We start from the raw sequence: 26,157 nt of genomic DNA, 5'->3' as shown, positions 1-26,157 counted from the left end.
TCATGTCAGGGGTCGCAGCTTTGCATGGGTTAATCTTCCACAGGGTATGCTTGTTCACTTTTATGCAGCTTCCCTAGATGAGCTACAGGTGTATTCACATGGCTTAGACTGACAGGAAATTGGCTAGTCGTTTTCCATGCCAGCAGGCTCTGTGGTACATAGTGCCCATCCTGTATGAAGCCCTGTATGTCACAGTACACTGGAAATGATTCCCTGAGACACAGTCACTGGCATTATTTTCACAGACTTGATTTAGACTATGACTGTAAAGCTAATATTGTGGACTGGCTGCCATGTTGGTAGAGTCAATTTTCACATAGGACAAGGTCGGTAGTCCTTAAAGCAGGAACTGGTTATAGCCGGCAAGGCTAAAAAAAGAAATAGGTAATAGTATTTTTTTCCACATCAACCCATATGGCAACCAGGTCTGTGAAATGCTTATCAATTCAATTTTCTGAAAGTTCAGAGAAATTGGAAGATTGGAAAAATGCTGGTCATACTCTTACTCTTAGTATTTCATTTATTTTCATGCTCGTAAAATAGATCCACAGTTTTTAATTACAGGATTTTGGATAGAACCTTCCTTCCCTTTCCCTTGCTTCCAAAACTGACCCTAATGCCCCTTTTCCACTGCAATACCCAAGCCGGGTGAATGACATCAGACGTTCTGGATTTTGAGAGTTGTGTGCCTGATACTGAAAGATAGACGCCAACAATGCAGGAGCTTGAGAGTGTGGTTGTACTTATAATTTTGGCTTTTTATTTTTAACTAAATGGAAGTGAAAACAAACTGGCCAGGCTACCATACTGTAATAGTGAAGCTGCAAAGAATTAAAACATTCTCAAATGCGACAAAAACATTTGAAAGACCAAAGAGTGAATTTTATTTCTATTTGTTAGGTTATTGTTTAGGTAGTCATTGAACCCTGATACTATGGAGTATTCCAGCATGCACTAAAACAGTCAATTTATATAATAATTATGTCTAAATATATCAATTTATATATAACATTGTGAACATAAATACTAGCTTTTAACAGGAGAGTCTACGTTTAAAATAGAAAATGCTTGGCTTACTGTACATAAAATGTAACCATTATATCCAAACCATTTACAAGACTGACACCATCCAGGCTGATAAACTAAAGATTTATATTTAAAGTGATATAAAAATCATAAGTATCATAAGTAGCCAAGCTTGTGATGCGTTTTAGGTTGAATGTGCTTAAGTGGTTTAACGTGAACTATATTGATTGTTCAGTCAATTGGTTATTGACAATACTAATTATTATCTTATAATAAACCATATAAGCACGGATTATATGCAGGGCTTCACCTCATTATTAGATTGTTAATTGTCTCCATCTTTTATTGGTAACATTAGGATTACGAACTTTGACAAGTAATGGTTATGTTTAAGCACATGAAGGTACGTTACGCGATACATACGTGTTTTAGACACTCACTTTTGGTGTTGTAAAATAAAATACAGGTCGAATCTCGTTAAAACAAAAATCAAAACAAAAAGGAAACTATAAATATGTCCATGTCTCAGCCCGTTGTCAATAGTAACACGTACTCTTTCGATATAATGACATTTCAGTACAATACCATATTCTGATCTTCCTTTGTAGGTAAGAATAATTGTGTTATTAGAGAGAGAGAGAGAACCTGCAGAAGTCTGCAGTCTGATTTTTTTTTTTTTTTTTCTGCATGATTGTTCACCATGCTAGAATAATAAAACTACATTTCCAGGCATTATGTTACATGCTATTAACTTTCTTTTCTTGCTTTAGAAGGGAAGAAGAAGAAGAAGAATCTGCAAAGAGAAGCCTGGATGAAGCAAACCGAAGACACCAGAAGAGAAATGAAGATAGAGCAGGGTGGCATCACCAAAGACACCTTTCCAGAGACTGGCCGTGGGAAGGTAGTGGATTTCCTGGAAACCATCTTCCCTCCCAGGGGCCGGGAATGCCAAACTGGCAGCCAGGTAGAGGACCTCCTCTTTGGCACCCTGCTGGCAATCCCCAAGGAGGTTCCTGGCATCCCAACGAAGACCCAGGGAACAGGCAAAATGGCACGAAGGGCAGGAACTCTGGCTGGCACCCTATAGGAGCAGCAGGGTTTCAGAACTGGCATCCCATCCAAGCAGGTGGCAACTGGATGTCCCCTAACTGGGGTTTTAACGGCTTTCCCCCAAGGGGTAAGGCACAAAGGAAAAACAACAAGTTTGGCAGGAACAGGTTCTACTGGGCAAGGCAGGATGGGAACCAAGCTCCCCTGGTTGAAGGAATATGCCACTCTGACAGTTTCAACATGGACTTCACCAATGACAGCCTCCCTCTTGCTTGTGATTTCAATTTCCGTCAGATGCAAAACTCAGCGCCAGCCAGGACAAACCACAACAATGCAAAGAGCTCCAGCACCCCGCCCAAAGACAAACAGCACCGCTGGGCTCCTTATCCACCAGCCAAATTCCAAGAGGCAACACCCGATTGCAGGTCAGTAGGAGCTCAGGACTTTCAGTATCTTGTCCCAGGGGTAAATGACCTAAAACTCAACTTTGATATCAAGCTTGAAGCCCCACAAGTATACCAGAGGGAGCAGTCGAGGAACCAAAACCCCAGTATCACTCCAGAGATTGAGGACAACAAGAGAGGGGAACAGAAAGGACACTTCACCAGAAGCAGCAAGAAAAACACCAAGGCATCTGTGAGATCCCCTCTATCTGCACAGGTTGAGCATTCTGATACAGTGTCCAACGAACTTCTGTCCAAAGGCTTTTCTTCCTCCTCTTCTTCCTCTTCTTTATCTTTAGGGCTCAAGCCTAACTTGAGTTCCCTCAATCTGGAACCAGGTAAGAACACCTCTTACATCACCAAGCTCCGCAGCACCAGTTCCCAGAGCTGCAAAAGCAGTGTCCTGGAGGAGCACCATGACCACTTGTTGACTGAGATGCTCAGAAAGGCGAAGGAAGTCCTTAAGGATGGAGAACTGGGAAATGACCACACCATGGAAGAACCAGTGCTCCATTCCACCGAAGAGCTTGTTGAAGGGAGCAAGACCGGAGCGGCCACAGACCAAACTTCCAAGATGAACCTCTTGGAGGATGTCAGCGACGGAGATCAGGAGGGCATAACATATGAAGACAGGTTGTTCTGTAGTGTTCCCAGACCATCCCCTGTGCCAAACATGTCCCTCCAGTCAATCATTATCAGTACCTCCAGCAACACGGAGAACCTGACTGTGGGGGACACCTTGTTGTCTACAAAACTGGGCAATGGGCGACAAGAAGACACTGAGAGTGAAGTGGTGGAACACAGCATGCAGGGAGAATATAGCCAGGCCTCGGACTGCGAGTTGCCCAGAGGGAACACCCAGCCTCTCTTTGGCCCTCTGGTGCCTGACCTGAGCAAGCTTGGCCTGCCTGCCTCAGTGCAGAGAGACCTAACACGCCACATTGCCTCTAAGAACAAGGTGGGCGCCCATGAGCCTAACCTTAACATTGCCCGCCGCATCCGTAACATCAGTGGACCCCGCAAGAGCGAGTCAGAGAAGGACTCTGGGCTGAAGCCCACCCTGCGCCAGCTTATTAGCTCATCAGGGTCCCGCAGAAATGTTAACTGGGACCAGGTGTACCAACAAGTAAGCAGGAAGAAACAGGAGCAGGGGAAAGGAATGCCAAGGTGAGTACAACATTGCAAACGCAGCCTTTTATATCGGTAGTTTCATTCCCATACTACACAGGAGCTGGTTAGCTGGTTAAGGTCAGTGATGGGTACAGTGACATCTGCTAAGAAGTGATATTATAGGTCTTGATTTGGTGTTAGTCTGCATCCCAGAGTATAAGGCAAGTTGCTCTGGGTTTCAGTTTTTTTTGCTTTTCCGTTTAATTTGTCAATGGCGCCTCATTTCTAGAGTTGACAGCATAGGCATAGGTTTAGGGCAGGGGTAGTCAATCATTTTTTGTCAGTGTCCAAATGTCAATATTAATGTTAAAATGCTTTCAGACAACTTTTAATTGTTAAAATACTGTATGCAGTTATTGAATACAACCAGGGAATAAAATTAACACCCGCCACCCGCCAAAGTGGGTAGATTTAGCCAGTGGCAGGTAAATCTGTCAGTCTTACCATCCACTTTGGCAGGTAGCCAACAAGTGTACCGGAACTCAACTTTTAGTTTCTGATAGAGTATTTGTCAGTATATTTCAAAATAAGAGTTGTTGACGTTGTAGTGTTGGTATGTTAGTTGATTTGGCAAACCGCAATATCATGTTTTTTGAAAATATATGGGATCTGGACAGTCTTCGGTACATGAGTACATATTTAATGGAGAACAATGAAGCAGAAGTAAGGTGGTTAAGGATGTGGAAAAATAATGACGTTTAATTACTTTTCATAGTCATCATTACTGACTTTTTAATTGCCTGGATCAAAGTGTTTCAGAATTATAATATGACATTAGAGGAAAGAGGAGCAACAAACACATGAAAACACACACTGCCAGCTAATGCTCTTTATTCTGTATTCACTGGAACTCGAACACAGTTATGTTTCTGAACGCAGACCAGCAGGCTGAGTATGGTTTGGAGAGGAAAAGTCAATCGTTTGGCCAAGTAGATTATATCAATTAGCAAGCTAGATAGATACATTTTGTATTTCGCTGTTGTGACTGGAAAACATTGCCACAAGGACGCTAATGTTAAGGCATTTTCATTGCAGCTCACATTGCTAAACTGGCATATTGAATGAAAATGTATATAAAATGAAAAAGAAAAACATTGGTTGGTCAATTACAGCTGTAATTGCAAAATATTCCTTTATAAAACAAATATTCACAACCTTTATAGTTCATTTGAAATTGTGTCAATAGAAAGATGTGGTAATGTCGGGTCAATAATACAAGAGTCTGACACGAGATGCATGAGAGTTGACAGGTCTGCTGTTACGCCATTTCCATAAGGGTTCAAATAATGTATTTTTACATAGATATTTATTTAACAAAGTTGTTGTGTTAGATAAGTATTCATCAGTTGCATCAATTACAACATTCATTTATGGAGAAACGATTTGCAATAGAGACATGCATTTTCTGCTGCGTAGGGGAGACTCTGCTGAAGAGAAACGTGCGGTTTGTTTACATCTCGTTTTTGCTGGCGTGCATCGTATTGACCGATGGAAAGGACGTTACTGTCTGTCATCATTCCTAAAGATTATATATTTTTTACCCAACCACAGACTGTGACTATATGAATATCTAGCCAATCCAATGACATCCTTTTAATGACGTGCAGAAACCCAGAGAAGGGAGTGTAGCAATGAAGAGGAAGAGGAGTATGAAGAGCAATAATGTGTCACCATACACCCCCTCTCGTTAGTTTAGTGTGTTTATACAGATCCCCATTAGCTGCCATATTATTTCATATGTGATTGATTAATTTGAAAAAGATGATCCTGCACAGTCTCTACTAGCAAGTGTTATAATTCAATAGAATGCAATGTTTTGATCAAAGACCTTATAACACTTGCAGTAGAAACTGTGTGGGAGCATGTTTTTTCTATCCAGATCCTTTTCTCTCATACACACCTCTCTAGTGTATACATGTGTTCAATTAGCTTTTGTTATTGTGATTAATTACCTGAATAAATGCCACGTTTTAACATGTTCACCACACATTTACGCACCCTCATGCATTTTTGGTGATGTTTGCCTTTGGCTGGTAAAAAAAAGTTTTTTCCTTCTACCAGACACAGTGGCTACTTGCCAAAAAAGTAAATGTTATCCCCTGAATACAACAGTAGGCTGCTATAATTGTGAATATTATAATCAGTATTGGGCTGCCGATGGTAATTGTTTTGTATATAAATATGAATAATATATGAATACAGCAGTGAGACGTCCCCTAAATATTCATTCAGGGGTATTTTGCTGCAACTGTCATTACTTTAAAAATATAGTGCTACTTTACATAATACGTGAAATGAAGGGTTTTATAGCAATTTGTTATTTCTGACATTTTTTCACACAAACAAGCCGCGAAATTAATAATAAATTACTTGCTCCCACACGAACAGATTGAACGCTCTATCTATGCATGTTAACTTTACTTGTATTTTATTCCATTTAGCACAAAAAAATATACAGAAATACCTTGGTGTAACACCCTTCATGAATATACCCAGATATCCAATTGTGTTAAGATTACTGATGTTACCATTAAAGATAAGTGAATGAACAGATACATATTAATGTGCATGTTATCTTAACATGCTGGTACTGCTGTACAGTCAATACTACACGTTTATTAATTAAATGTGGAGTTTGTTTCCCAATTGCAAAAGAACCGAGACCTCGCAGTGTTCACATTCACGTTTTTCAAGCAAACCGAGCTCAGTTATTTTGCCAGACGGACAGAGGTGGAGGTGCTCTTTTGGTGGTCTCAGTTAGTTTCAGTTCGGTTCGTTTCCCAATCAAAATATGTTGTTCACACTCTTCTCCACCGTACTGTACTGAATACGAAACAAACCTCTATTGTGAACGAGCTCTTAATCAAATAATACAGTAATTTCAATTACTTTTTTATTCAACAAACAAAACAATTGTGTTTGTAAACAAATGTTTTCACATAATATCTGTAGTTATATTTTACAGTTATAAATAAGAGTTTAAACAACAATAAATACTTCCTTTGTACCCTCCCCATTATTTTCTAACAGTTATGCCAAAACCTGTTTCTGCTAGGGGTCTGTTCTATCCTAATAAATCCCCATCATTGGTCAACAGCTTGAGCACTGATTGGATAGTCTCAGAGCCTAGACTAGATTTCTCTCTGTGCTTTGTGCTTGCCAGATGTGATGAACGGACTTAAGCCCCCATCCCTCATTTAAGAACGCTATTATTATGTTTGTTACAAGGTCCTTCATATATTTAGTCCTTCCAGACTCTCGAGTCTGGTTGATTTGCTCATCATAACAAGGAAACCAGGCTTTCTCTCAAGTACTATGAAAGTACTCAAGTTGAGTACTATGAAACTGAACACTGTATGAAGACTATGTTCTTATATTCTTATGTATGTGCCATGTTGCTTCCAAATTCCCACTTGCTTAATGCATGATAAGAAAGAACTCAAATTCAAAACTTTATGTATAATTCCTAAAATGGGCTTGTTGCAAAGCAATATTATCGAGGGCTGGATTGTGCTTTGGCAACATTTAACTTCACGGAGCAGTGTTGTGTGATAAGGAGGTATGGCTCTTTCAGTGAAATTGGGCATACAGCATATTGTTACGTGCTGAATAAATACCACAGATTAATTACACAAATGCCACTCATTCAATCACGTTGACATTATGGACATTTTCTGTGTTGATCAGTAGTGAAAACTCCTGATTCATCCAAGCTGATTTCATGTTGTAACACAATGAAATGTGGAAAAGTCCAATGGGGGGGTGAATCCTTTTGAGAGCCAGTTATATCAGTTCTTATTGCTTCGTCTATTGTAGGCCTTTTATGCTAATATCATAATACACATTCTGTTTAAAAGTGTGACTTTCTGCTGTTTTGTGTAGTTCTCCTGTAAAGTCCAAGTTTTTGGCTCTCTTCAAAGTTCTGTAACTTATAATAACACCATGACCAGGGGTGGAAAGTAACGAATTACAACTACTCTCGTTCCTGTAATTGAATAGCTTTTTCGTGTACTTGTACTTTTTTGACTATTTTAATTTTGGTAATTTTACTTTTACTTAATTATGTTTTGAGTTAAGTATTGTACTTTGCTTCTTTTAAAAAGGCATTCGTTACAGAGTACAAAATTTGTAGACTGTCAAGGAAAAAAAAATGTGTCTGACAGACAAATAATCCAATAAATGAAGGAGCAATACATTAAAATGTCCAGCATCCCGCCCACAACACTCAACAGGCCAATCACAGTGTGTGTGTGATGTTTACAGTTGGCCAGTCAATTAAAGTCAGTCCTCCAGTCCAGTAGCAGTGAGGTGAGTTAACTCTATAATCCTGCCATCAGTATTAGTCAGTAGGGTAAACATTTTTTAATCGAGCGTTTCATTTCGACCATCGACGGGGTCGTGATTATTTATTTATTTGTTTGGCTTCGCCAAACCAATATTAATTCAAGTATCAGAAAAAACAAAACGACAGCAGACAGCAATATCTCTCCCGCTAACCCATTCTTCTTTATATTTTAATTAAATACCTATACGGCGTTTTAGCTGTGAACTCCTCAGTTAGAAACACTTTCTTCTCCAATCGGAGAACTGCAGGTTCTGCAGTTTATGCGGTAGGATATACTGAATACAATATAGCCGACAATCTGGGCTTTGTAATAAAAATGTGTCATTGTGAAAGAGTTATAATCGTGTTGATTCCTGAAAGTCATATATTCATATATTATTGTCATTATATATATATATATATATATATATATATATATATATATATATATATATATATATATATAATGTTACGGAGGTTTGTTGCACTCAGGGCTTGTTATTGTGTGGAACCTAGTCGCAGCAATTCCTAGTTATTATTATTAGCCAATAGGATGTGACGTATTAATATGGGATGTCCTATATAGAGCTAGGCTGCGTCCCAAATCGCACACTTGCTCCCTCGTCCCCTTCCCTTGCGAGGCAGTACTACAGTGGCCATTTAATGGCTGTCCCAATGCCTCAGGGAGCGAGTGAAGGAGCCTAAATGGAGCTGTTTGTCCTTCAATGCTCCCTTCGGCGGAGTCTACAAAAGAGTACACTTATGCGGAAGTGTTTTAGCGCTGAAGTCCCAGAACTCTTTGCGTTACAGGGGAGACAATGGCTGCGTCCCAAGTCTCACACTTGTTCCCTCGTTCCCTTACCTTGCGGGGCGGATGTACTACGGTGGCCATATTAAGGGGTGTCCCAATCCTTTAGGGAGCGAGTGAAGGGAGCCTAATCGAGCCGTTTGCGCCCTTCAATGCTCCCTTCGACGGAGTGTACGAAAGAGTACACTTATGCGGAAGTGTTTTAGCGCTGAAGTCCCAGAACTCTTTGCGTTAAAGACGGAGTCAAGACAACTGGGAAAATATAGCAGCGGCAGTTGCATATAAATATAATGTTAGCTAGACAGTTGTAGAAATTGTTAAATTATGTATAAAGGAAATAATACATAGATAGATAAAATAAAATGAATATATAATCATGATTTAAATATACAATTATAAAGTTAAACCAAAAAATGTTTTGGAAACTAATTTCATTAATTAGTGATGTAGTTTAAAACTAGGAGATGATATTAACGAACAGTGTATTTCAAAATTATTATTATTATTATTATTATTATTATTATTATTATTATTATTATTGTAATTAAATACAAATACAAGAAAAGACTGCGTAGGTACTTTTTCAGACAAAGGCAAAGGCGCTGAATGCTGACGCTGAAGTGTGTCCCATTGAGCGCTTTATAGTTACACCCTACACCCTCCTCACTCAAGTGCACACTCTATGATGTAAGCACAACGTCACGCAAAGTGTACACTTGTCGAAGGGTGTAGGGAGCAAGTGTGCGATTTGGGATGCAGCCAATCAATTGGGAAAATATGGCCGCAGCGGTGCATATAAATGTAATGCTAGCTAGGCAGTTGTAGAATTTGTTAAATTATGTATTAAGGAAATTATAATACATAGATAATATACAATTATTATATAATCATTATTTAAATATTAGAAAGTTCAGCCAAAAAACATTTCGGCACCTATAAATTAATTAATTACTGAAGCAGTAGCCTATCAAACTTGGAAATACATTGTTCGTTAATTTCACCTCCTAATTATTATTATGTTAATTAAATACAGGAGACAGATGACTTGAAAAGACAGCACGTCATGCGAAGTGTACACTTGTCGAAGGGTGTAGGGAGCAAGTGTGCGATTTGGGACGCAGCTCTATTGTCCCCTTTAGTGAGTTGATTGCTCACAGATTCCCTGTTCGGGCGTCTCTGTACACATTCTGGACTGGGGCAAGAGCGGCACTTTGTACTTGTCAAAAAACAAAACAGAAACAGGTATTCGGTTTTCCTGATTTCTATAAATAAACAGCTAAAATGTGCATCGTTTGTCGTTTGGACATATTTCAACCTCGCCTCTAAAATATAAAAGTGCACACACACGAAAAGTGCACGGTGCCGTAACTTGTGTTCACCTAGAAACTCCTACATCAGGGGTGGAAACAAATGATTTCCAGTGCAGACGCATATTTCTAGCAGCGCACACATCGAGAGGTGTGCATCCTCACCCGTTTCAATCACAGACCCACCGACACAGATCTGTGATTGACCAGCACCAGAAACCGCGTCTGGTTGCTCATATAATGTTGGTTGATAAGGGATCGTTCGCTGGTGATGTGTGATTGTGAAGCAAAGATATGTTTGATTCTAAATCTGTCTGATTTCATGGAGATTTTGAGCTGAGTTTTTCGACTTTGAAATGACTCAGAATCGCGCATTTCAGCTCTCAATTTTCAAAATCTTCTGGGGGAGGACCCCCAGACCCCATGCCCTGAATTATCAATCATCTTTGACTTCATTTTTCAACAGTAATTTTGTGCAGTGCACAGTGGGACAAAGGCAAAAAATGTAATACTTGAATCTAATAAAACACAAAATGCATGAAAAGTTTCTAATACTAATATATACATTTATTTAAAACATTTTATTTGTGTACTTTGTCAAATGAATGTACTAAATATAAGCAACGGGGTATATTACTAATTCACAGAATTGTGTGTTGTGGTGGAAAGGGTCATTTGAAGGTGTGATCCCCTCCCCCATGTCTGGACCTTTACTATACCTTGACCAAGAAATGTGGACCCTGACACAAAATAATGAACTACCCCTGCTATAGTCTCTGTAATATTTCAGTTTCATGCTAATTTTATAACTAGTTCTTTGTTTTATAATTGTATATGTCTTCTGCATACTGATTTATATAATTTATTGTGTAAAGTTTGTTTTATTATTATTTTATGTACACATTTTGATACCTAACTGAATATTCACAGCTGATACAGCTCCCATGTGCCTGTCCTCTGATCGGATCAGCAAGTTCCTTGGAACTCCAGAAAAACTGTTCATGCAATCTAGAACTACCTACTCCATTTAAATTGTGTGTCATAAGCCCTTACTGTTCATTTACTGTTAATACTGTTATTGTTGATTTCCTGGCTGGCAGTGTTAAAATAATTTTGATTTTTGTCAATAAAGGTTATTAATTTAGAGACAAGTGTGTGAAGAAAAATAACAAATACAATCGAAAATTGAACCGAATCGAAAATGTATGGAATCGTTACACCCCTATTAGTGAGCAAACATTTGAAGAGCTTCGTGGCAAAACGTGATAATGAAGCCAATTCCACACATGATTCAGGTTCTTGCTATGGATATACTCCTAGAGGGTACCCTTTTCATGTAGTATACACAGTTTAATCTAAAACGAGTTATATCTTGTAATCCCAATTCTAGAAACCTGTTTTTTCCCGCCACAACGCAACATTTGACATTCCTGATTTACATCAAAACGCAATATATCCATTTTCAAAATAGCACTGATCTCTGAAACAGTAAACGTTAACACGATCACAATGAATACATCATTCAGCAATGTTGACGAAATATCAGACAATATCACATTACAAACCCATACTTAATAGCAATTTGCTTTTTGTAAAGAGATGTTTCTGTAAAATAAAGGGACAGACTAAAACGAATGACAAAATTGAATGCCCATTGACTATAATGGCGGAATGCCCATAGACTACAATAGTAAAACCTATTTGTGCTATGTTTTCAGTGCATTTTCAATATTCCAGCCTTGTCATTGCATGTCATTCCACTTTTATGTTTTATATGATGTTATTTTAAATAAAGTGTATTCAGTATTTCAGGATTCCTGTGTGGGATTTGGATATATAGACCATCCTTCTGTTTTCCTCATTGTAGTCTATGGGCATTCCACTCCTAATTATAGTCAATGGGCATTCAGTTTTGTCATTCATTTTAGTCTTTCCCAAATATGGCCTCCTGTCCTGTCCTGTGATGCTCCCCACAATAAACTAACAATAAAGTTATATCAACATTTCTTTGTGTTCTAGGTAAGTTGGTATTGTGATTTTATTTGTATATATTTATTTAAATATCAGCTACAGCCATTTAGAAATAATAATAATAATAACACAAACTTTTAAATCAGTAGAACAGTTACTTTATTCTTACATACCTCTGCACTCTGGCCATGATTGAGAGAAAAAAAAAATATATAGATATACACTCACCTAAAGGATTATTAGGAACACCTGTTCAATTTCTCATGAATGCAATTATCTAACCAACCAATCACATGGCAGTTGCTTCAATGCATTTAGGGGTGTGGTCCTGGTCAAGACAATCTCCTGAACTCCAAACTGAATGTCTGAATGGGAAAGAAAGGTGATTTAAGCAATTTTGAGCGTGGCATGGTTGTTGGTGCCAGACGGGCCGGTCTGAGTATTTCACAATCTGCTCAGTTACTGGGATTTTCACGCACAACCATTTCTAGGGTTTACAAAGAATGGTGTGAAAAGGGAAAAACATCCAGTATGCGGCAGTCCTGTGGGCGAAAATGCCTTGTTGATGCTAGAGGTCAGAGGAGAATGGGCCGACTGATTCAAGCTGATAGAAGAGCAACTTTGACTGAAATAAGCACTCGTTACAACCGAGGTATGCAGCAAAGCATTTGTGAAGCCACAACACGTACAACCTTGAGGCAGATGGGCTACAACAGCAGAAGACCCCACCGGGTACCACTCATCTCCACTACAAATAGGAAGAAGAGGCTACAATTTGCACAAGCTCACCAAAATTGGACAGTTGAAGACTGGAAAAATGTTGCCTGGTCTGATGAGTCTCGATTTCTGTTGAGACATTCAGATGGTAGAGTCAGAATTTGGTGTAAACAGAATGAGAACATGGATCCATCATGCCTTGTTACCACTGTGCAGGCTGGTAATTGGTGGTGTAATGGTGTGGGGGATGTTTTCTTGGCACACTTTAGGCCCCTTAGTGCCAATTGGGAATTGTTTAAATGCCACGGCCTACCTGAGCATTGTTTCTGACCATGTCCATCTCTTTATGACCACCATGTACCCATCCTCTGATGGCTACTTCCAGCAGGATAATGCACCATGTCACAAAGGTCGAATCATTTCAAATTGGTTTCTTGAACATGACAATGAGTTCACTGTACTAAACTGGCCCCCACAGTCACCAGATCTCAACCCAATAGAGCATCTTTGAGATGTGGTGGAATGGGAGCTTCGTGCCCTGGATGTGCATCCCACAAATCTCCATCAACTGCAAGATGCTATCCTATCAATATGGGCCAACATTTCTAAAGAATGCTTTCAGCACCTTGTTGAATCAATGCCACGTAGAATTAAGGCAGTTCTGAAGGCGAAAGGGGGTCAAACACAGTATTAGTATGGTGTTCCTAATAATCCTTTAGGTGAGTGTATATACACCGATCAGCTATAACATAATGACCACTGACAGGTGAAGTGAATAACACTGATGATCTCGTTATCATGGCACCTGTCAGTGGGTGGGATATATTAGGCCGCAAGTGAACATTTTGTCCTCAAATTTGATGTGTTAGAAGCAGGAAAAATGGGCAAGCGTAAGGATCTGAGCGACTTTGACAAGGGCCAAATTGTGATGGCTAGACGACTGGGTCAGAGCATCTCCAAAACCTCAGCTCTTGTGGGATGTTCCCGGTCTGCAGTGGTCAGTACCTATCAAAAGTGGTCCAAGGAAGGAAAAGCGGTGAACCGGTAACAGGGTTATGGGTGGCCAAGGCTCATTGATGCACGTGGGGAGCCAGTGCTGGCCCGTGTGGTCCGATTCAACAGACAAGCTACTGTAGCTCAAATTGCTGAAAAAGTTAATGCTGGTTCTGATAGAAAGGTGTCAGAACACACAGTGCATCGCAGTCTGTTGCTTATGGGGCTGCGTAGCCGCAGACCAGTCAGGGTGCCCATGATGACCCCTGTCCACTGCCGAAAGCGCCTACAATGGGCACATGAGCATCAGAACTGGACCACGGAGCAATGGAAAAAGGTGGCCTGGTCTGATGAATCACGAGTTCAAGGTGTTGACTTGGCCTCCAAATTCCCCAGATCTCAATCCAATCGAGCATCTGTGGGATGTGCTGGCTAAACAAGTACGATCCATGGAGGCCCCACCTCGCAACTTACAGGACTTAAAGGATCTGCTGCTAACGTCTTGGTGCCAGATACCACAGCACACCTTCAGAGGTCTAGTGAAGTCCATGACTTGATGGTTCAGGGCCGTTTTGGACCTACACAATTATTAGGAAGGTGGTCATAATCTTATGGCTGATCGTTGTATATATACATATACATATATATAGTGTTACTGTTTGCTTGGAGCTCATGTGACAAGGCTTTGTTAAAAGTAACTATGTAACTTGTACTCCAAGTACTTTTAAATGAGCTACTTTGTACTTCTACTTAGAAGAGTAGGGTTTTTCAGTACTCTTTCCACCTCTGACCATGACCATGTACTAACTTTGCCAATATCTCCTATTTACAAATTTACTAAAGTCTAAAGTACAATCTTACAAGATCTGCTATTTGAGGCATTTTGTAGATTTTTAGGAAATGAGAAAATTGGACAGTAAAAATACATTTTAAAACGGTTAATTACATTTAATTACATGATAATAAGTACATTAACATTATTTTCACGGTCCGTTCAAAAATGTCTGGCGGTCCGTATTTGGCCCATGGCCCCACTTTTTGACTACCCCTCAGCAACCATTGTGCTACACTTAAGTGTATTATTGAGGATTATGAAATAAAGGGCAGTGTTCTTGGAAATAAGCTCAAAGTGCATCTCAGAGCTCTTAAAAATAGAAATGAACCTCCAGTGAATTTTGATTTGCAAAGTCATGTAACTAATTTAGTAAGACCTTCTTTCCAAGAAAAAATACAAATTTCCAAAAATACTGACCCAGAAACATTTGTCACTAAGATGTAGAAAATTAGATGTTTATATAATGAAATGCCGACGAAAATCAAATCCAGGGCTGCAAACACCTGTCACATTGAGACTTGGATCAGTTTGGTGCTGATTCTCCCTTGTGTCTTGTAAATCCATGTCTTAAGACCTACCTGAAGCTAATAATGTGGTGTTCTGTGACCCTGCAGGTTTGGGATAGAGATGGTCACTCCCTTCCCCAGTGACATGGAAGGACTGAGTCTAGAGGATGGGGCTGACATGGCCTCTCTGGAAGACTTTCAGTGGGAGGCCCTATCCGAGATGCAGCCCTCTACCACCCGCAAGCGCAGCCTGTCTGAGAGCAGTGTGGTGACAGACCGGGCTTCTGTCTACACCCTGTATGCAGAGTGCCCCACGGCAGGCAATCAACAACAAGATGACAGCTTTGAAGCAGCGCGAGCACATGGGTTTACTTCTGACCATCTGCGGTGGAAGGCTTCCCAGTTGCCACTGCAGCAGCTCTCAGCCACTTCACTGGAGAAGGAGAAAGAGAGAAGACCTGGGTCCCACTTTGCCATGGAGGAACTGCCCTTCATTAAGATTGAAGATAAGAGGGGCTGGGGCCAGACTCTAGGCATGGAGGAGGAGGAGGAAGAGGAGGCAGCAGCACCGCTACCGCCAGAGGATAGGCCCAAGACAGGAGTGGGAACAGCCCGGGCACCTGACTCCCTGGAGGGTGACAGCAGCTGTACTTCTGGCACTGAGCAGAACGACACACAGGGAGTAGGGAAGAAACGCAGAGCCGCAGCAGTGAGTATGACACACAGGGATGACTTGTAGGCGAACCGCAGGCTTTTCAGGTCTTTAGTATGGTTATGACCACACTTACAATTATACAGCACTCTATCAAGCAAGTTTCTCAGAGCACATTCCAAAATAAAAAGCATTTAAACAATTTATAAAATATATAGCAATTCATTGAAATGTCTAAACATTATGCATATGGAGCTATGTTAAAAATAAGCATTTGTAAAAATATTGGAGAATTATCCTCTTGTTATCCTCCTTATATAAATACCAGCCTTTTACTTGACCTTGATACACAAGGCCAGGATATTATTGTATTTCTGTGTGCTTTGAGGTTTTTAGCTTTTGTGTTATGCCACCGTTGTATGTCAGTGCTCACTTTACTGTAGAGCTGAGCTCTCTGTACAGCATTTTAAAAACACAATAAACATGGTTGTTTCACTTTAACAACCAGTTTGTAATATCACAAATACATCACAGATCATAAACCAATTTTCCTGCATTCAAATAACTATGGATCCTATTTAAATATCTAGAAATATATTGTAATTTTAAATTATTTTATAGGATGTTCCAACCCCAGAAATACCCAGTTTGGAGAGGAAGAAGAAAAGAAGAAAAATCAAATCCAAAAAAGGTAAGTTTGAACTCTCCCAGATATTAGGCTACTATCTTTATTTTGTTAGTTTCTAACCAATAGTACTTATCTCTTCCTAATTTATTTTTATTTGTCGGTTTCATTATCGTTAGTTATTATCACCAATTACTTGAGTTGCAAAAATAAAATTGTTCTGTTACTGCCGATATTTTAGGCTACTGTCTTTTTAATTGCCAATGAATTTGTACTGTAAAAAGAAGCTGGTAGTTGTACTGAAAGTGACAAAACAATTTGTATGTATGTAATGTGTTAATCATTTGATCCAGTTCACCTGAAACTGGTACATTTTCATAGATGAGATTAAGAAAATATATACATCTTTAAAAGGGCCAGGGTTGGCATGATGTTCTGCAAATTATGCATTTCTTTTCAGAGCTATTTGAATTACATTTTATAGAGAGCTTCCAGGCATTCAATATGCAACATTGTATTGTTAGGATCTCCAAACATATTTCCACTTGATGTAGGAAGAATTGTGCCACTGCCTGTTAATTGATGTGTTAAACAACAAAGGTCAGGTTATTAGTGACATGTAAGCATATGGCAACAATCCAATACAGTTTTAATCAAATTGTTTATATAGGTATTTATTAAAGGAGGCACTTTCGTTTGTAGGTGTTCAGCACAAATGGAAGGAGTAGTTCTGCAGAGGTAGACCAAGTCAGCAGTGATGTTTAAGCTCAGTTTGAATTGTGGTGTAGTGGCTTGTTGTAGCTCTGGATGCCAATCCACCTTGAAGGATGATCTGAGAAACTAAACACAGCTAGGCCTGTTCAATACTGTGCTGTAGGAGGCGTGGCATAACACAGATTCTTTGCCCATGCTGCAGGAAGTGAAAATGATTAGGACTATTTACAAGATCAGTGGTGGTAACCAAAGTATCCTATGTGTTATCATTATGAGTAAAATAGTTCCAGTGACAACATAGTTTGATCCCTTTCAGGTTTACGTTGTACACTGCTGGATTTTTCAGCCATGTCTGTCTCCTTGTTTTGTATGAAGTCATAAGTCCAGTGTGAACAAGCTGAAATGGATCTGATTACTGACTCATGCAGGCACCACCTGTAGCCCATACCCTGGCCCTCATTAACCCCTGCTCTGTGCGGTTTGTTTCAGAACGCTCTCAGGTGGACCAGTTGCTGTCCATCTCTCTGCGGGAGGAGGAGCTTAACCTCTCCCTGCAGGGTGTGGATACCAGCCTTCTCCAGGCCAGAGCCACCCTGCAGGCTGCATACATTGAGGTGCAGCGCCTCCTAGTACTCAAACAGCAGGTAAAATTCTACTCCAGTGCTTCACACTCCTGGGGACCCACTGTTCTACTGTTTTTTGTTTCAACCAAAGTCTCATTTCCTTAATTAAGCTTCCAAGCATGGACATTGGCATACATGACAGTAGTACAGAGCACTATCAACATTATTGAAGACGAACTGCTACACTTAGAAACATGGCTGCCGTGGGCCAATTAAAAATAATATATGCGCTGTGTTGCACGTTACACATTTTCTGCACACTGAAATACAGTACACACATGAAATTTTCCCAAATTGTTACAATAGTACAGGTATGCTTGTTTGTGGTGAGTTTCATCACCATTGGTGATGCAGTGTGTCGGGTGTATTGTGTCATACGTAGATATTTAGACAGGCTGTATTTCCTGTTGAACTTTTCAATTGTTAATTGTCTTAAAAAAAAAAAAAAAAAATATATATATATATATATATATATATATATATGTAAATTGTTAGTTCAAGTAAGGTATCAATTAAGTAATCAGGACAAGTAACTTGATAAGTTGATGACAAACATTATAAATGTTGGAAAAAAAATAGGAATCTTGAAAAGGTCCCAGCGATGAGCTGGCGTCCCGTCCTTGGTGTATTCCTGCCTTGTACCCTATGCCTGCCAGGATCGGCTCTGGCTTCCCCGTGACCCTCACCAGGATAAGAGGTTTCAAAGGTGGATGGATGGATGGATGGATGGATGGATGGATCGATCTTGAAAAGGCTGATATATAGTCCATAAATATTTGGACAGTGACAGAATTGTCATAATTTGACTTGAAAGGAAACAATCAAGATTTACTTTAAGTGTAGACTTTCATCTTTAATGTGAGGGTAGATACATCCAAATTGGGTGAACGGTGTAGGAATTACACCTATGTTTATATGTGGTCCCCCAAATTTTAGGGGCTCAAAAGTATTTGAACAAACTAACATCATTAATTAAATTGTGTGTTTCAATACTTGGTTGCAAATCCTTTGCAATCAATGACTGCCTGAAGTCTGGAACCCATAGATATCACCAGATGCTGGGTTTCTTCCCTGGTGATCGCTTTACACGATAGTAACATAACATAAAATGCAATTTTAATCTTACCAGGATGATTTATGAAGAATGTCTGTTTTTATATATGGCTGTATGTGTGGTGCACCAGAACAAGTTCCTAACAGTCTTTTTTTTTTTTTTTACTGAATGGCAATACATACATACATACATGCATAGGAAATGTAGTTAGTAGCATGTAGCGTGTCTTTGGACATTTGGACAGTAATGCTGCACTGTACACCCAGCAACAGCAACCGCATATTTTTTGCACGACACACATTTTGTGTGGACCATTGGTAGTAATGCTTACATATGAACCAGCATGTAAACATAATGTCCGGTACACCAGGTGAATATTGTTGTGGGTGGTCACTCAATGTTAATTTTTTGTTGTTGTACATGTTGCATTTATTATAACATCTTAGTTTACCTAATTTTGTAAATCACCCTGGATAAGGGCGTCTGCTAAGAAATCATTCAGTCAATCAATAAATAATAACTAGTTGAGAGAGAGAGAGGGGGAGAAGAGTGGAATAATAATAATAATAATAATAATAATAATAATAACTAGTCACAAGAGATGGGGAGGAGGGTGGGTGTTTAAAATAGGGCTATAGCACAGTTTCTTACGTGTTATATGTTACAACGTAAAACAGTTTATTAATATTTTATACATTTTATTACTCAAAATTTGAAATTCATATTTTACTTTTTACAACGTGAAATGTTTTGAAATGGCTCCATCTGTCTATTACAGCTGCTCACATCAATCCAGAATTGCTGAATTGTAGTGCCAACAGCAGTCTACACGCTAACATAAGCAAGCCTGTCGCCAGCCCTACACCTAATTCAAAAGATTTAATTCAAAAATATAGTTAGAAACTTGCTGAGATGATCAGCAAGAGATGATCTGGCGAGAGCTATATCACTGGCAATTCTTATTTTTTTTATCAAAACGTGTGCATATACATAAACAAGCATGCTTTGAAATGGCTTTGTCTATTACAGCTGCGTATCAATGCAGAAAATGCACTTTTCAACACTATATTGCCCTACACCTAATACAAAAGAATTGGCATTCTTGATCAAACAGGTGACTGATCAAGGCATTGATCCAGAGACATGGGTTTGCAATGTCATCAACATTGAATTTCAAAGGAAAGTTAGAAACTTGTTGAGCCGATCATGACAGGCAGACTAGATGGTGCAAGTCTGCTAATAAAATAAACAATGATGATAATATATGAATGATGTTCAGAAAATTACCCTCCATGTTTATTTACTGAATTGACTAAAACTGACGGTCTAAAAATCTATTTTGAAATCGTAGGACTTTAAGGAATATACAATCTAAATCAAAAGAGACAGTCTGAGTGTAATTTGTCACTGAATATGCAAATTGGTGATCAACTGATGCTGGTGATGAAAAGTGCATGACAAAAATAAGGGATTTTGCATTTTAATGAAAACCATATCATTGGTAATAGTCAACATGGGTTTAGATGAGGCAGGACATGACTTACTAATTTATTAGAGTTTTTTTTTACATGTACTGCAGCTGTAGATCACATATATGATATCATATATACTTTGATGAGGTTTCACACCAAAGACTGATCATAAAATTGGAAGCTGTAGGTTAGGGTAGATTCAGGGTAATATACTATAAGTAGATGGATTATGAACTGGTTCATGAGTAGGAAACAGAGGGTGTTGATACGAGGAGTTGCTTCTAACTGTAGTGAGGTTGTTAAAGGAGTTCCACAGGGATCAGTATTAGGGCCTGTGCTTTTTCTAATCTATATTAATTATATGGACTCTGGGATAGTTAGCAAACTTGTCAAATTTGCAGATTATACAAAAATAGGTGGCTCAGCAGCACAGGTTATTCAAAGGGATTTAGATAATATTCAATGTGGACAAGTGCAAGGTATTACATGCAGGTAACAGAAATGTCCACTATAATTATACTATTGGAGGAATAGAACTGGAAGAAGTAATGCATGAGAGAGTTTATGTGGACTCATTACTTTTCTCATTCAAACAATGTTGGGACGCAATAAATAAAGGCAATCAAAATGCTAGGGTATATTTTCAAAAGTGTAGAATTTATAAGAACATAGCCATTCGACACATCATGCTTGTTTGATATCCATTAATAACTAAGTGATCCAAGGATCCTATCCAGTCTATTTGTAAATGTTCACCTTCAGCCACATTGCTGCTCATGAAAGGCCATTTCAAACCAGAAGAGCTTTTCCAGATCTGCAGGGACACATTGACCCAGGGACACAAATGGAAATTGGGCTTAAAAACACAAGACACTTCTTCAAACAGAGAGTTCTTTCAATCTGGAACAAACTCCCTAGCGATGTGGTTGACAATTTGGAAACATTCAAAAATAGCCTGGACGTGATGCTTTTGATCACCTAGTTATTAAGAACATAAGAAAGTTTACAAACGAGAGGAGGCCATTCGACCCATCGTGCTCGTTTGGTGTTCATTAATATATAAGTGATCCAAGGATCCTATCCAGTCTATTTTTAAATGTTCCCAAACTTTCAGCTTCTACCACATCGCTGGGTAGTTTATTCCAGATTGTGACTACTCTCTGTGTAAAGAAGTGTCTCCTGTTTTGCGTTTTGAATGCCTTGAGGCCCAATTTCCATTTGTGTCCCCGGGTGCGTGTGTCCCTGCTGATCTGGAAAAGCTTCTCTGGTTTGATGTGGTCGAAGCCTTTCATGATTTTGAAGACTTGGATCAAGTCCCCACGTATATGCATGTGTACTGATACAACTCATCATGTGAACACAGTCTTATTTGGCTTGCTCTGATTGTGAGTCTGTGTGTGTGTGTGTGTGGGAGAGGGAGAGGGAGAGAGACTGGCTATTTTCTGCACTGCTTCTATGGTGGCCTACCAAAATATCAAGATCCTCACTAAAGCACTCTGCCTTCCCTTTAGGTTACCATGGAAATGAGCACCCTGAGAACTAAAAGAATTGAGATCCTGCAGGGAATGCAAGGTAGGTTATATTGGTGCAGAATGACCTATACAATGTTTATAATTGTTATTTCCTTCTGCAGAGCCAAGGTTAACCATCCACTTCCTGTTTCACAGGCTAAGACATGTTTATAAAATCATAAATCTGGCCTTAATCAATTCCATATCCTCAGATTAAGTTACAAAAGATGTACAATGTCTGTTCAGTAAGTAGTACCCAGGGCTGGAAATTAAGGATTTTTGGCACTAGCCAGCTGGCTAGTAGCCTGACATTTTTACTAGTCAAACAAAAATATTACAAGCCCAAAATATTATCAGCATATTGTGACAAAAGCTATGTGAAGTACAGTGAGGGAAAAAAGTATTTGATCCCCTGCTGATTTTGTACATTTGCCCACTGACAAAGAAATGTGTTTTTCTGGATTTTTTTGTTGTTATTCTGTCTCTCACTGTTAAAATACACCTACCATTAAAATTATAGACTGATCATTTCTTTGTCAGTGTGCAAACGTACAAAATCAGCAGGGGATCAAATACTTTTTTCCCTCACTGTAAATAAATACATGTACACTAGTGCATTTGTTAAAGAAAGATTTATTGAAAAATATATATTTTTTAAATCCTTCAATTTAAATTGTCTGTAAAAATTTGAAATGGCTTGGGTTTTGATATAGAACCATGTGCTCTACACACAGAACACCACATAGCTTTCCCATCATATCGCAGCCAATTTTCTCTTTGTTTTTGCCAAGATACAAGGAAATTCCTGGTCTCTTTCTTTCAATCACAATATGTGTAAAGATCACATATTCTGCACAGCAACTGCTCATCAAACTCATTGTGCAGCCATATGCAGCACGAGGGACAGATGTTGGAAATTTAAGGTGGTTATTGAAGTTAGTACAAAATACCAAAGACTCAACAGTCTAGCAAAACTCATGTAATTGCGATAGTTAAATCACAGGTGGAAACATTTTTTTATTTGAATTTTTTTTACTAAATACTGCTCGTCAGGTGGTCGAGTAATTCATGTCTGTCACTCGCCCTGCTTTCAAAATACTTCATTTCCAGCCCTGTACCCTTTTTCCACTGGCATATCCGACCCGAGCCGGAACCAGGCTGTGAATTTTCACCCTGCTTCTTATCTAAGGGGGAGGAGTTAACTGAACTCATCATTACGTAGCATCAGTCTAACCTATTACTAGGTTTAAATGCATTGTAAATACATTAATAAAATACATTAAAAATATTTAACAAACTACTTCTGATATTTATATACTGGTAAAAGATCATAGGATTGATCTACACAAGGAGTTTAAATAAAATAATATGTTACAGGTTATATCGAGTTATAGCCCTTCTTCATCAGTAAGTTAGGTCTTTAACCTGTAACGTCTGAAAACTTTATTAACTCCTTCTTTCGCCCTTCACAATATATGTTTATTTATTTATAACAGTAAAAGATAATAGCTTTTTAATAACACATTAAACCATGCTAACAAGGATGTTGCAACACAGCTTTTGAAATAGCTAAGCTTTTATATGGATTCTTCAAACTAAATTCGTACAAGTAAACTAATAATACAGGTAAAATCAACCTACAAGGGAAAGATCTGAATATTTAGTTATACTAAAATGTCATTGTATTGAAAGATTGACGAATCGGCTGGGACTTGGACATATTTATATGTTTTCCTTATTGTGAGATGTTCTGATTAGTTGTATATGGCTGAATTATGGAGTTTATTGTCTCAAATGAACTTATCAATTAAGAAAAAGAACATTATAATAAATAATAAAAAAATTAATGTATATATATATTTGCAACCTCTAAAATGTATTTATTTTATTATTTTGTAATCCTCTGCGCAATCACGACCATGATATGTTCTTTCATTAAAATTGTTGTAGGCTACCAAAGTGCCAAAGATATATTTTTGTCTACACTATTTCAGTGTTTTCATTGCTATGCTTATAGTGGAAATAACTCTAATGCAGTGGCTTTTATGGGTGAGCTTTGATTGGCTGATAATGTCATGTGTAAATCCACAGATAAAGCTGATATACTCACAGAAAAGTTTATATACTCATACCAAAAACTGACATCCATAGCAATTTCACCATATACCATAGCCATTTCACCATATGGCATATCCAAGAAGCTATAATTTTGACTTGAACAGCCTCTCATAGACATGGTTGTTGTTCTGAACTCTAACTTGTTAAATAAATGTAATCAATAATTACTATCAAACAGTTGATTGTCAGCATCAATTAGTTGAGGTACTGAAAAAAAATGCATTCAAAATTGAATGAAAAAGAAACCAAACAACAAAGACCCAATAGGACATCCCCTCTCATAAAGTTCTGTTCAATCAAAAAGTAGAACTCCAAAAATTCAAAATAAAAATACTACTACCAAATACACACAGACAGAATAAAATAAAGGTTTAAAACAAAAATGTGCAAATTACTCCATTGCATAGGCATAGGCATAGGCGTAGGCGTAGGTCGATGAGAATATCCAGATCGACAACTCCGCCAACTCGCCCCAGGCTCGACAACTACACAATCACCCCCACCCATGGAGGACTCAAAATGCATGTCCCCCCAATTCTGAAACTAAACCGTTGCAAATGCTTTTTAAGTGTTATAAAGTTGCTGACTTAAAATCCCGACTTTAAAATGAGCATTTGAAAAATTGAAATATATTTAATAGAACGATGTGTCAATGACTCAGTTGCAAAACATATTCTAAGTGTTAAAAACTTGTGTTTTCAGTAATGTTGTGTGAGGAGGTTCCTGCCAGAAGAATACCAATATCAAAATGTTGGAGCCCAATAACATCCCATCTTTTCATAACAAAACTAAATACTAAAACCGCCTACAATTACACTATCGGTCAAATGTTTTGTAGAAAGTATACCTTGAGACATGAAATTTCAATAAACACTGGAACAATTGAGGTGTTCTAATGTAACCGGTAGTGTAAATAAAATAAGATTAATAGGGCTATTGTAGGAAAGAAATGCCCAACTGTATTTTCCTGTTTAATAGGCTACGAGGAGTCAAACTTAAAATGACACTTTATTCTCGGATGCACTTATGACCATAATTACACAGCTCAATTTGTTTATTTCATAGAAATTTTTTATATATTTTTCAAAAGACTTATGGACATGTATTGATGCTTACAGCTATGAACAACCTGACAGAAATTGTTTAAGTTTCTATCACAGTTGCAGGTTTTAAGTACAGATTTATATAAAAAAAGATATATATAAAAGTGTTGAGGTGTGGTATACTGTTTACCCACTAAGCCCTAGTGAATTGTATAAGCAAATTGTCCACTGAAAAAAACTGTGAAAAATGTGACCAGCTAAATTTTTTCAGGCCTTGCACCCTTGCGACCAATACAAAAATTGTCACACTGCCAAGTGAAAGGGTCATAAATGTGAAGTTTAGAACCATGATTGGTCTTACTCAATAGTAAATCCCTTACCAGTAAATCAGGATGTGGTATTATTATGATTGGGTTTTCCTCTGTTATCAATTAATAATTTATTAATCTATGTGAGAAACCAAAATACAACAGTTTGCCATGACAGTGAACTTTCACCCATTTCTGTTTCCCAGAGGGCTTTGAGGGAGCTGCACAACTGGAACCATCAACACCCGGAACCAGGATTTCAACAGAGCCCCCCCCAGCATCAGCGCTCCCATGCCCCTTCTCTCCTCTGCTTGACAGCCCTGCGTATAGCCCTGGCCAGGCATCTCCTTCTGTCCTTCCCCCATTCCCTGCCCATGCTACCCCTTCAGCCCCCCTTGTCTCGGCCGTCATGACTACTGCCAGCCCCCTCTTGCTGAACATCAAGAAGGAGCCCACCTCCCCTGGAAATACAGAGGTCAACCCGACAATTTCACGTTCTCAGCTACAGTCGGGGGGCCTGCACATTACAGCGCAGTCATCCTTGCTGTCCTCTTCACACCAAGGTAGGCTCTGTGTTTCAATACATACAGAGCTCTGTCACAGAAGAAGCTGCCTTAAATGTGAAGCATTGGTCTTCAAATCCAGTCACAAGGCCCCAGTACAGCTGGTTTTATAGGTCACTTCCAGTCAGTATGTTATAGGTTACTGCAGCATTAGACCTATGAAAGGGGTTGAATTAGTTGACATTAGCACACAGGGACTGGATTTGAAGAACCTGTGTCTGCTTATCTTTTGGTATCATACACACGGGGAGTTATACACTAAGCTGATGTTTAGATCTCTGGCTTAGAGAAATGCTGTGCAGAAGTCAGATGATTCCAATACAA

The 26,157-nt window shown here is 38.8% G+C and overlaps 1 protein-coding gene across 1 annotated transcript in view; it reads left to right on the top strand.

Annotated features, from left to right (window-relative positions):
• Positions 1–26,157, top strand: part of LOC136717220 (zinc finger protein 106) — a 59,291-nt gene that overhangs the window by 14,455 nt on the left and 18,679 nt on the right. The window contains exons 5-10 of the mRNA XM_066694731.1: positions 1,797–3,686; positions 15,259–15,859; positions 16,424–16,493; positions 17,631–17,785; positions 21,802–21,862; positions 25,477–25,833. Coding sequence (XP_066550828.1) covers positions 1,797–3,686; positions 15,259–15,859; positions 16,424–16,493; positions 17,631–17,785; positions 21,802–21,862; positions 25,477–25,833 — 3,134 coding nt within the window. The remainder of the gene's footprint in view (positions 1–1,796; positions 3,687–15,258; positions 15,860–16,423; positions 16,494–17,630; positions 17,786–21,801; positions 21,863–25,476; positions 25,834–26,157) is intronic.

This window comes from Amia ocellicauda, chromosome 21 (assembly GCF_036373705.1).
Source record: "Amia ocellicauda isolate fAmiCal2 chromosome 21, fAmiCal2.hap1, whole genome shotgun sequence".
Taxonomy (NCBI): Eukaryota; Metazoa; Chordata; class Actinopteri; order Amiiformes; family Amiidae; genus Amia; species Amia ocellicauda.
The sequence above is the reverse complement of the archived record's forward strand: the minus strand, read 5'-3'. Positions and strand labels throughout refer to the sequence as shown.